General features: G+C 41.8%; 1 protein-coding gene across 2 annotated transcripts; it reads right to left on the bottom strand.

The window, feature by feature from the left end:
• Positions 1-298: 298 nt before the first annotated feature.
• On the bottom strand, positions 299-4,292 carry ERRFI1 (ERBB receptor feedback inhibitor 1). 2 transcript variants are annotated; one of them, XM_014586592.2, is made up of 3 exons: positions 3,566-4,292; positions 3,379-3,455; positions 299-2,224 (listed from the first exon to the last, which is right to left on the bottom strand). In XM_014586592.2, the coding sequence occupies exons 1-3, from the start codon at positions 3,685-3,687 to the stop codon at positions 1,047-1,049; spliced, it is 1,377 nt and encodes a 458-aa protein (XP_014442078.1). In that variant the 5' UTR covers positions 3,688-4,292; the 3' UTR covers positions 299-1,046. The 2 variants fall into 2 exon arrangements, with proteins under 2 accessions (XP_014442078.1, XP_014442079.1); XM_014586593.2 differs by having other exon boundaries at positions 3,579-3,674.
• Positions 4,293-12,537: the final 8,245 nt, after the last annotated feature.

The following is a 12,537-nucleotide window of genomic DNA, read 5'->3' as shown; positions in this document are numbered from 1 at the left end:
AATGAAACGAAAAAGAACAGGCCCGATGGCCAGAAATCTCCAAACTTACTAAACAAAAATAATTTTTTTTTTTTTTTAGGATTCTGATCTAAATACTGTATCTTCTCCCATTTGCTCAATTTTCAGTCTATCAGAAGTCAATCCTCCAGCTTCTTATTATTCTCTAATTGCTTCGTGGTTTGGTAAAACTGACATCCCGAACGCTGGCGACGGGTGTGCTTTTCTGTTTGATCTTACATGTCCCACTGTCTGGGTAAGGCCCAGTCTACAAGGGCCACCGCAGGGGGTGGGATCAAGCAGTTGTAAGGAAAAACTATTCCCTAATTCTGTTATCTTTTTCATTTTCTTAACATGGGAGACATGCACAGGTAATAAGAGGACTGCCAAATAAACTGCTATAGCCCTCCTCTCCACATGACAAAAAAAATGAGAACCTGGAAGTCTTAGGCCTTGGGATGATTTTTAAACTAGGTAGGTACAGTTATGATAAAGAATGTACACCCTGCCCTCAATGGAAAAGATTGCAAAAATAAATGAAACGAAAAAGAACAGGCCCGATGGCCAGAAATCTCCAAACTTACTAAACAAAAATAATTTTTTTTTTTTTTTTTAGGATTCTGATCTAAATACTGTATCTTCTCCCATTTGCTCAATTTTCAGTCTATCAGAAGTCAATCCTCCAGCTTCAGTTTTTATTATTCTGAATATATATTACTCTAAGATAGTCACTAATCGGTTACCTGCAACTATGGTCTATGGTTATACCACAAATGTAAATATAGGTGTATAATGTATGCATATATAAAAGTTTCCCCGCCTTCCCTCCCGCCATCACATCTTTATAGACTTGAACAGGCTTTTCTCCAACACTAACAAAATTCTCAGCCTAACAGCACCTCACAACTGCTCTAAACCTTTCTCATTAAGACAGAGTGTTCAACAATTTCACTTTGTGCTCTGTAAGGTTGTTCCGTGACCCTCAGCCAATCTGAAAAACCGAGAACTATCTGTTCCCATGGAGCTCTGCTGAGCCGTGACCCCACAGTCTAAGGAGAAACCACATAGGACAAGTGTTTACGCTTTGCGTGGCCAGCCAGGTCCGTTCTCGTTTTTGAGTCCAGCTTTTCGGCGGCTGAAACTATACTGCAGTCAGCAGGTAATGGCTGGATTTGGGCGTTTGTTTCTTCTGCTTCCCTAAAAAACTTTTCATATTTGTCCAGGTACGGTGGTCTCTCAGGTAGTAGGTAATAATGTGTTGAACTAACCTTCTTCCCATTTTCAATAATGGGCAGAATGCAAGGAACCTTATTGGCAGATCCCTCACTGTTCTGTCTTTGCAGGGCTTTGCTGCTGACATACTTGGGGTCAGGGGCAAAACTCTGTGTTGGGGGCATGACCCCATTGAGGTAAGACGGGAGGCTCTTAGGACTTGGCGTACGGGAGTTACTCCGCGACAAAGGTTCTCTCGGTGGTACCTTGGGAGGCCTGTCTTCATCACTATAGGTGCTAGAAGTAACTTCTGCTGACCACCTTCGGTAATCTGGCTTCACAGGCCTAGGAGGTATAGGAACCCTGGGGGGAACCTCGGGTTTGTCTTCATCGGAGTTAGGAGAAGCTCTGTGTGTGTAGCTGGATATCCTTATGGCTGGCTTGTTAAAGGATCCAGCTGGTCCCGAATGAGACCTTCTCAATCGTCGGTGGGTTTGCGGTGGAGGAGGGTTTGGATTTGGAACGCCTCCGTTTTGGTCGGATGCATAGCTGAGATCTGCTGCAGAGACAGCTGGGGTGTCAAAATATGCATAGTTGATCTGTCCACACCCACGGAAGCTTCGCCTGCCAGGAACATCGTATTTGAAATCAGAAAGCGTACAGTCTTCTAAAAGGAAGTCTGTATCTGAGCTAGTTAGGAATTCTACCTCACAGTCCGTCTCGTCCAGAGAGAGGTCTTCAGAGATGGGCAATGGTGGGAGGGGCCTAGAACCGCGTTCACAAAGAGCTGCACAGGGGAAAGGGGAAGGGGAGTTTTTAATGGGTGTGAGTGGAGGAGTAGAAGCACAAACTCCATTGACTGAGAGTTTTTTAAAACCACACACAACTTGGTCCTCTTCATGCTGTCCCAAGTTTTCACTTGAGGGGATAATAAGAGGAGGCAAGCTGGACTTTTGAGATGGACGATTTTCTGCAAAGTAGTGGCCATTCACTGGAGCAGATCTTGAAGTGTGCCCTGGGACAAACAGGAGATGTTAAAAAAAAGATCAATCCCCTTCCCACCTGTGAGGCAGAGAATGTCCCATCGACCTATGCTTCTACAGCTTTCCACCTAAGTGACTAGTGACAGACTTGACCGCGGTAACCCTAAGAACACCCATGCAACCACCACAGGTGTAATTAGAGACCAAAAGATTGTTAACGCACACGATCTGGTTCAAAGAACAAAGTATCTCTTCTATCTCCCTTAGACATGTGCATGGCGCACACCCACACATCTCAGGCAAGTTTTGTGACGTGTGCAAAATTTGCAGAAGTTGAGCAGCATATAATTTACATGAATACCTTATTCCACCAGCCTGGCCATTAAGGCCTGAGACAATACAAGACACACAGGGCGCGAATGAGATAAGACAAGGTCGTCACTGCTCACACATCATAATATTGCGAGTGAATGAACTCGCCCGTAATGTGTTCAACTGATAAGCAGCCCTTGACAAAAATCTAAGGACATGATGTTCATGTTAAAAGTAGTACGTACACACAATCTTCTAAGTTTTGATTAACACGCTACTTTCATCTAACACTTTCCAGCATGCATTCAACACTACTAAGAGAGATATTGTCCAAGATTTCTAAAAGTTAAGTATGCATCATAGCTGGGATGAGAACTCATTCTTGATTTAAAAATGTCACATGGCCCAGCTGGTGAGGCAAGTGGTAGGGCGTTGCTGGGCCAGGCGAGGGCTGCACGAGAGGCCCAGGTTAGTTCCTGGACCAACCTAAAGCATGCTGGGTACAAGAGTACACCCTTGTGATCTTAGCTCACTGGGAGGCTGGGGCAGAAGGACCTTGTCATGGTGAGACCCTATCAAAATACTCATTTCCCTCTCTTTCTCTTCACTTCAAAACAAAACAAAACAAAATCACACTTCCAAACAGTTCTGATTAGCAATCAGTGACTTGATAAAGGTAGTAGAGTACAGTGGTTAGTGGGGTGGGGGGGGATGGTAATCTTCAGAATCTGCTACCACTAGGGGTCAGACTATTGTTAATAATAGTTCAGGTTTCCTCATTTAAAAAATAATGCTGGAGGATAGGCGAATTCTAATCCCCGCACCAACTTCCTCTTCAAATGCTAACTTCGGCCTGGTTTTTCAGAATACATACCAATGGACGGTAGGTGCTCCTGGGCAGCAGAGTTCAGACTGTAGGCCATGCTTATTGGGTCAATATTTAAAAAGTTACTGAAAGGAAAAGAAAGTATCTTGGTCATAAAAAAGCCACACTCATTCTTGATCTCATTTTAGTACCGCACATCCAGACAGACCACTGCGGCATCGCGTGCTCCACTTACTTCCCAAACTCACTGCGGCTGCCCCAGCAGGTCTTCATACTCCCCATGGCTTGGCCATTATGTAGAAATCCAGTTTTTAATGGGACTCTAATCTCCTGAGCAGCAACTCCCGCTGTTGACATTGTGCCTTATTCTGGGATGTCTCCAAACTTGTGAAGCCTGGGGATTTTTAAGTCAACTAGTAGCTTTCATTCCCTAAGGGGGACAGAAAAGAGTAAAGAATAAACAATTCAGCAATACCTCCATGAGGGTGGCTTAAATTGCCGCATAAACAGCTAACGTGAGATGACACGACGACGGAAGGGGGAGGGAGGCAGGGGGAGATAACTCAGGACTTTCACTTCATTCTTAGCTAATTCTCATGAAGGTACTTAACTACAGACCCTAAAAATATTTTCTTTCCCTGTTTCTGGTAAATACTAAATACTGTACAAGGCATGAAGTGTTTCAGCAAGAACGAGAAAGGATCTACTGCCAGCAAAGGCAGCCCTTACTGCAGAGCCTGTTCATTGCACAACAGATCACGCTCGCCTGCCAACACACACAGACCTTCCTCGCCTCCTGAGCTGGCCTTCTAAGGTATGGCTGCACCGGCAGGAAGGGCGAGGGAATCGTGCGTGCTTTTCCCAAGCTAAAAATTCAGAAACTGCTACTCTTTATACCATAGAACTAAGGTTCCCTAAAACCCAATGCTTAAATGAAACAAAAGAGGGACCAGCAGTTAGCGTAATGGCTATGTCACTGGACTCCCATGTAGTCGACTGCAGTTCGCATCCCAGACCCGGTGGCTTAAAACTCACACCGGGCGCATGTGCATGCGTGCCTAAGATCCTGAGAGGAGAATGGAGGAGAAGGGAACGCATCGTGGCCATCCCCCTGGGGGGGTGATTTCTCGCTTTCTTTCTCTCTGTCTCTCTCAGTCTGTCTGGCAAGTGCACGCGCCCTATAGCAAAAACCTCTCATTAAAAAAAAAGAAAAGAAAAGAAAAGAAAAACAAACAGTCTACAGTGTTGGGCCCTGACTGTCAAGAGATGGGCATCTATTTGGATCTCATATTTCAGGGTTAGCCATGGGAAGGGGCAAATTCTCCAGTTAGTACTCGATCAAGAAAGAATAGTTACATATGAAAACACTAATTTCCATTATCCTGTAAAAATCAAGTTCTGCAAGATTACTGGCTTCAGTGGAAGGCTGGGACAGCTTCCTGCCTCTCTCTTACAGACAAACTTAAAGGTACATTCTTTACATTCTCCTTTGTGAAATGCTTGGCAATAGGAGTCCTGCCTAGCTGCAAGGCATAGACTAAAAACACAGAGGCTAAGTACGTCTTTCTAAAACTCCTAGTTCCTCAACTTCGGGAACCCTCTGCCTTGTCAGAAGTTACACGTCTGGAGCCCCGATGGCCTCTTTGAAAATTTTTTTACTATTCAATATATGTGTTGAATAGCACAGATCCCTGCTGTCTTGTGATATTCAGCTTTACTTAAACAAGGTGAAGAGTTTTTTTCCTTCTTATTCACTAGGACAATATGTGCCAACTGTCCGTATAACACAGACCCTATTTTAAGAGATCTACCTATGCGTTCTGTAACACATTCTCAGTCTCTTAAGTATTTGCACACCGTCAAGTGCTGGGTGTACACCAGGACACGTTTGCTGGAGAGGAGGGGTACACAGATTACTTTATTTAATTGCTCAGGAACTTCAAATGTATTATTTGCAAATCTGTCACCTCCTACTATACTGTAGGCTCAGGAACCGAGGCTGTGTCCCAATTACCTTTTCATCATCAGTACCTGGAACATTAGTAGGCGCTCAATAAGTGAATGTTTGTTGAATGAATGATTGTATAATGCCATCTAATTATTACCATCAGTATCAACTGTGTATACACAGTGTCTAAGGCTGAGTTTTTCTGTTTTAGAGACAGAGTTTCCCTAAGTTGCCCTAGCTGACCTCAAACTTGCTGTCCTCCTGCCTGGAGTCCTGTTGTAGCTGGAATGCAGGTGTGCTACTGCCAGACGGTTGAAGAGGTTTCTTAAACCGAAAGAACTTAAAACAAAAACAAGAAAATCAAAGCCAACTGCAAAAACACTCTGAAAATGTTTTGTTTGTTTGTTTTTTTAAGGTTTATTTTTCTTCCATGCCTAGTGTGTTCAGAAAGGTTTCTGAATGCAAACTCAGAACTCTCCCGTGTGGGTCAGTCTTGTAGACTGTGGCATTTTATTGTTGCACCACCATCTGGCCCCCAACCCCCCCCCCCCCCTCAAAACAATCTGTGCACCCCCCTTCGGCCCCCACCCCCCCCCACCATTAAAAAGGCACAGAGACAGTAATGTTGTATCGGTTAAAAGATTTCAGTGACAAAGTAAGGAGCATGGGTCCCCCAGTTACTGATCCTCTGCAACTGACTTTATTTTTAGACAGAATTTTACAATAGGTTTAAAATATGATCTCAAATAACCAAGATTATTTTTCTTTAAATCAGTCTCTTGGGACCAGCAGTTAGTGTAATGGCTATGTCGCTGGACTCCCATGTAGTCGACCGCGGTTTGAGTCCCAGACCCGGTGGCTTAAACTCACACCAGGCACGTGTGCGTGCGTGCCCAAGATCCCGATAGGAGAATGGAGAAGGGATTGTGGCGTGGCCATCCCCCCTGGGGGGTGATTTCTCGCTTTCTGTCTCTCTGTCCCTGTCTTTCCAGCAAGCGCATGCGCTCTATAGCAAAAACCTCTCAAAAAAAAAAAAATCAGTCTCTCAAAGATTTATAAAAGGGGGTAGGAAATCCTGTCATTTAAGAAACATAAATTATTGAGAGAATTTTTTTGTAAGTTGGTTTTAGGATACTGAAATGAAGCACATGTGTTATTTACCATAAAGTTATTAAAAAAAACTGAAAAACCAATTTAACAAAATTGCTAGCCTCTCTTTCTGTGCACTTAGCCCAGTGGTTTATCACACTTTTTTTAAGCATTCTACAAGCACTGGCAAGACTATGGGGAAAGTATCTGTGATAATATAAAAATGAAAGGCAAGATAGGAAGAAGAATATGGTATTTAAGTAGTTTGAAAGCACACGTTTAAAGATCGCTCATCCAGATTACAGGAGAATGCTGCGGGGGAGCTGGAGGCCCCGCCCCCACCTGGCTGCAGCCAGCCAGCACCACTGTAATTACTGCGTGTCAGCCTCCTCCTGCCATCTAAATCTTAGCTTTCAACAGGATGATTGTGTAACCATCGCCTCTGCTGAAATTGCCTTGGAATTCTAAACTTACATTTCAATGGTCACTTAAAATTATTTATACGTTCTAGAAAAAGTTATTTTTTTATTCATTGTTTCCGTCACCTACTTGTTAGCTTTCTTAAGAAAAAAATTTTTTTTAGTATAAAAAGAATTGTGTTCACTAAGCCAGCTCACTTCTGGCCACAATAGTGTCTTTGTGTATTCATAGAAGGTGACCTGCCTCTAAATTTCAATGGGGAATTGTGAATGGGCCATGTTATGAAACTGTCCGAACTTCCTACTTACTTGCATGGGAGAAGTGAGCAGGGCAAATATAATTGCCATGTTCTCTTCTTTTGGAAAATAACTTCAAACTGTAGACTCAAAAAAGGGCAACATGCCATAAGTCTGGAAGCAAACTTCAAAAAAAGTGCTGCTCAGCCCGTAAACTGAGGGTATAGAACCACCTGGAACTTGGTGCGCCTCTCTAAAAACCTCCTAGAATTCAGTGAATACACACTCTGTCCTGGCGGTGGGGGGTGGGATGGATGATCAATCAATCTGGTTAACTTCAAGCTAAAAGCAAACTCTTCCCAAATAAAATTTAACTAATGGCGCAGTGTTTCACATTTTATCTGTTTCCTTACATCTGTAAAACTAGCTCTGCTTTACGATTCCCTTGGAAAACGATGGCAAAAATATACCCATGTGGGAAAATCAATTATCTGAAAGTTCAAGATAAAAAATTCTGTTGGGAAATGCCAAAACAGGAAAGTAAATGTTTACCCAGGCAGCATAGTTTAGACCAGAATATCCTAATAAACCTGGTCCTACAAATGTTCTTAAGTTGATAATTTTTAGTTTTCTTTCTCTCTTTAAAGTTTGCTATAAGGGCATGTGTACGGGACAGAGGGGGTGGGGGAGGGATGGTGAGAAATCAACGTTGAGGGGATGGCCATGCCACAATCCCTTCTCCATTCTCCTCTGAGGATTTTGTGAACCCAGGCACACATGCCAGGAGTGATTTTCAAGCTGCTGGGTCCAGGGCGCAAACCCCTGCACTAGACCATGTGGGAATCTGGACACTTTAACCACCATGCCACTGGTTGGTCCAATTTTTAGCTGTTTTAGCACATCAAAAATGCAGTTACATATCAATCCAAGATGTGAACTACCTTTTCCTGTTAACACCACTTGATTTTTAATTTTTTCAACTCAAGGAACAAATAAAACCCCTAAAATCATTTGCTTTTAGAGGTGATCCTTTTATTTTCTCTCCATACAACAGTGCCACTCCCCACTCTCCCACCCCACAGCCACAGGTTTTAAACCACTTCTACAGCTTCAACTTCCCAGAGACGGCTCATGATTCCAAGACTCCCGCCTGGCTCCAGCTCCAGCTCTGCATTTTCTATTGTCTGACGATTGTCCTTCCACTTGGATGGTCCTCTGGCATCTCAAACTCTACACACCAACCTCCTCTCACTTACTTAGCATCCCATCCCCCTCTCACCCCAAGCCAGTTCCCAGCCAAGACAATCCCACTTCTACAGGCACCATCTGTAACGTGAGTTACAGTGGATGACACTGAATTGCCAAGGTCCACTGACTATTTCTTGGTTGTTTCTCAAATCTACCCTCAACTGGCTGGCACCATTGACCCATCCTACATATCGGTACAAGATCAATATTCTAAGATGTTCCACTGCTCCAAATCTTCAGTTTTTCTCTCCAGCATCTAAGGCCCCCCTCAACAAGGCCCCACTTGATTTTTCAAGCTCTTGATTCTTTCTCCCAAATCGCTTGGTAGAGTGCAGTGTATCCTTCAGGCCAACTCTTACTGCTGTCTCCAGGAGCCCCCTTCCTCCTATGGGAAACCAGAGCAGTGTCTTTCTGTTCTTTTGACCTGTGCCCAGATCTTCCAATTCTTCTAGAACTGGACTCATGTCTGACTTATGTTTTCTCCCTGTAGATCCTGGTATCATTCGTCTACTATTTATTAAGTAGATATTGAAAAAAATATCTGTATCTCATAAAAAGAATTAATTACATGCAAGAGTCCAACAGACTGCAAATCAGTGATGAGCTACGAGAAAAAGGGGATTTGCAAGGGATAAACTTAGCATGTGCCAGAGCGATGAGACTGCCCAATAATAATGTAACAACTAAGTTTAGGATATGTTAACAGGAAGGAGTTTTTATTAAATTCATTTTAGAAATCCAAAGTGAACAGTCTGCAGACTGAGGAAAAATGGTAAGCCTCAGCAGCCAATGATAGAAATTTCTAAATGGATTGTTACTGTATATTTCAATGGAAGCAAGGGGTGGGGGGGGGCTGCTTTCTGAAAACAATGAATTCTACCTTCTCTTACACACTTCTACTTTTACATTACAATGTCTCTACTGTGTTTTTTGATGCTAAATTTAAGGTTACTTTTCTTTTTTTATTAAAGTGAAATAACATGCTTTAGCTTGAGGACAGTCTCTTTGAAACTCTTTTAAAGCAGACACACACACACACACACCAAGCTACCTTAAGGCAGTAACCTAGATAGGCTTACCTTGCCACTAGATCTCATTAATGAATCTCAGAAGCAATCCACCAGAGGAGGAGGGGCACATTTTTGTCATACAACTCATCCAGTTCTGCCCAGTGCTTCCTTATTTAAGAGTGTGATGTAATTTCCTTCTTTCAATCTGGTTCTAGAACCTGATTTCTGTGTATTCAGGATGATAAATGGTCTTTTCAGCTACATTTCATACTCAGGTAAGAAATAAGGTAACTATATTTAGAACCTAAATTTATAAAAAGAAACTGATTTAGGAACACAACTAGGTCCTCCCAATAAGCTAATGTTTGCATGCTTATGTTCATTTAAAAAATTTCTAAAAGAATTACTTTTGAGAAAATGGGAAAAAAAGCCTCACCAATTCTTACTATGACTAGTGCCTAAAGCACTAGTAACCAGGCTATTTGACACACTGAACACTCAGGTAAGCTAGCTTATAGAATTCTATTAATAATCTGAGAAAGCTTACCAATTAATAGTTATCGAATATACTCAGTGACTATGATAGTCATAGTGTTGTATAACCTGAGTTTATTTTCTGAAAGCAAAAGGACAATTTGCACAGATTCTTTAAACATGAAGAACCCAATTCAGATTTCTTTCTTTCTTTTCTGAGAGATTTTTGCTATAGGATGTGTATGCTCGTCAGAGAGATAGAAAGCGAGAAATCACCTCCTGGGGGTATGGCCAGGCCACAATCCCTTCTCTTCCATTCTCCTCTCAAGATTTTGGGCATGCACGCACATGTGCCCAGCATGAGTTTTAAGCTGCTGGGTCCAGGACTTGAACCGTGGCTGGTTACCTGGGAGTTCAGTAACATAACCACTATGCCATCTGCTGGTCCCCCATACTTCATTTTAATAGGCTATGATTTGGGGGTAGAGAAAGAAAAGAAGAGGCAAATTAAAATGTTCTTTGTTGAAACCTGCTACCATGGAAAGCATAAATTGCCTTTAAATTAAAGGCATGGATGACTTCTACCACAAAGTAAAATGAAATATTCCTGCATGACTTCAGGTAAAACTTGCTGGTTTCAATGAACATGAAAATGTAGTCCAATGTTGTAAAGATGATCATTAGCTCCATTCCTTAGAGGCCCTTAAATATGCTCAAAATACAATGGCCCATTTGTTGGAAAACTGAAGGTAACAAAGAAAATAATTTATCTTCAGACTGTCAAAGATAAAAATTAAATGACAACATTTCTTCAATAATCTGGACTACTTTCTTGGTAAGCATTATATGAAATGGCAAGCAAATGACCTAGTTGTTCAACTACCATCATCAATTGCCTTTTCTTTTTGTAAGAAGCATTTAATTTTATTTATCATCTTTTTTTTTTTTTTTTTTTTTTTTTAATTCACCAGAGACAGAGAGAGAGGGAATGTGAGAAAGCAAGCCACCACGTCTAGGACTTGAACCTCTGCTGGCCATGGGGGAGTCCAATGCCTTAACTACCACGCCATCTACTGGCCTTTTGACTCATTTCTCTCACACAATTTTAGTGTAATAACAGACAAGTAAAATAGCAGGAATATGTTCTTTTGCCCCTCGTGCTTTTCCTACAGAGTAGGAAAATCAGTAATACATATACAGACACACAGGTGCACACACATGCTGGGTGGGACATTATTCCTTATGGAAATATGCACAATGGATTTCTACTGTAAAAGACAGTGAGAACATTCTAATCTTAATGACAATGAGCACAATATCTAATGATGCAAAGCAACCTTTGAAAGTTTCAAATTTTTTAAAGTAGTATTTAAGGCAGCCAATTGTTACAGTTAATATGAAACCATTAAGAACTAACATTCACTGGATACTTATCTGTCAGGCATTATTCTAAGTGCTTTATGAGTAACTTATTTAATCTTCTCAGCCAGTCACTCTAAGAGGTGGGTTACATTGCCAGTCACTCTAAGAGGTGGGTTACATTCACAGTCCCTCATTTATTTACAAATGAGAAACTTGAGGCAAGAGTTAAGGAACCTGCTAGAGGCTCAACCCTATGAGCTGTGGGGCCAGGATTCTTGCCACAGCACGGCCTGGTACAGTCCCCACGGTTCTTCAAACTGATGCGTAAGATTTTACCTAGAACATGGGGCCAACAGATGGTGTAGCGGTCACTCCACTGGACTCCCACACTGTTGATCACGGTTTCAGTCCCGGACCTGGAGGCTTAAAGCTCACTTGGGTGTGTGTATGTGCCCAAGATCCCAGGAGGAGAATGGATTATGGTATGGCCATCTCCCTGGGGGTGGTGGTGTGTGATTTCTCATTTTCCCCCTGTCTCTGTCTCTCTCTCCTTAAGTGCACACACTCTAAGGCAAAAATTTCTCTCTCTCTATATATATATAAATAAAATAAAATTTTACCTAGAAAAATGCTCAACATTTAAAAGTAGCAGATATACTTTTCTGGAGATTTATTTCTTTTTAACAGTTTTTCTTGGGTAACCTGGAGCCTATGAAAGTTATTGTTTCACTTCAACTCCCTCAAATTTTCCAATTAAAAGTTATTAATTGTATATGTTGCCTAAGTATCCTCTAAAATGGGTGGATTAAAGTATCAATTTGACATTCTATGACCACTTCAAATAATTCTTTTGAAGCCTTCAATCTTTAATGACACACTGATGCCCCACCACAATATAACCCGTTACAACACGGTATTTGATATAACATGGGCCTGTCTTTACTCGTAAAAGGGGTTACTACATATACCCAACGGGCCTCCTTTTAATGTACTCTCACAATGTGGATCGCTGTAATGGCATTATAATCAGGCTCTATTGTAAAATCCAGAATTTAATAATAGAATACCTCATATTTGTAAAGCACTCTACAAATTACAAAGTACTTTCTTACATATTATCTCACTTGATCCCTACAACATCCCTGTAAGAAGAGGCAGGGATTATAATCTCTGTTTTGCAGATGAGGAAATAAAGTGAGGTTAAACATCTTGCTATGAGCAAAAAAGTTATGGCCACTCTTTCGTACTATCATCCAGTATTTTCCCCACTGCACTTTCACTGCCTCTCCTTCCTACGGTATCTTCTTTTCAGGCAACCTCATTTCACCTCCTAACATTCTTGTTTGTAAATGGAGCAAATGAAGCAAAGAACTGCAAAATGGAATGCTCAATACCTATGTGCTCATCAACTGTACAGGCA

This window comes from Tupaia chinensis, unplaced genomic scaffold (genome assembly GCF_000334495.1).
Source record: "Tupaia chinensis unplaced genomic scaffold, TupChi_1.0 Scaffold000146_1, whole genome shotgun sequence".
NCBI classification, from domain to species: domain Eukaryota; kingdom Metazoa; phylum Chordata; class Mammalia; order Scandentia; family Tupaiidae; genus Tupaia; species Tupaia belangeri.
Note: the sequence above shows the minus strand (reverse complement) of the source record. Positions and strands in the feature narration are given on the sequence as shown.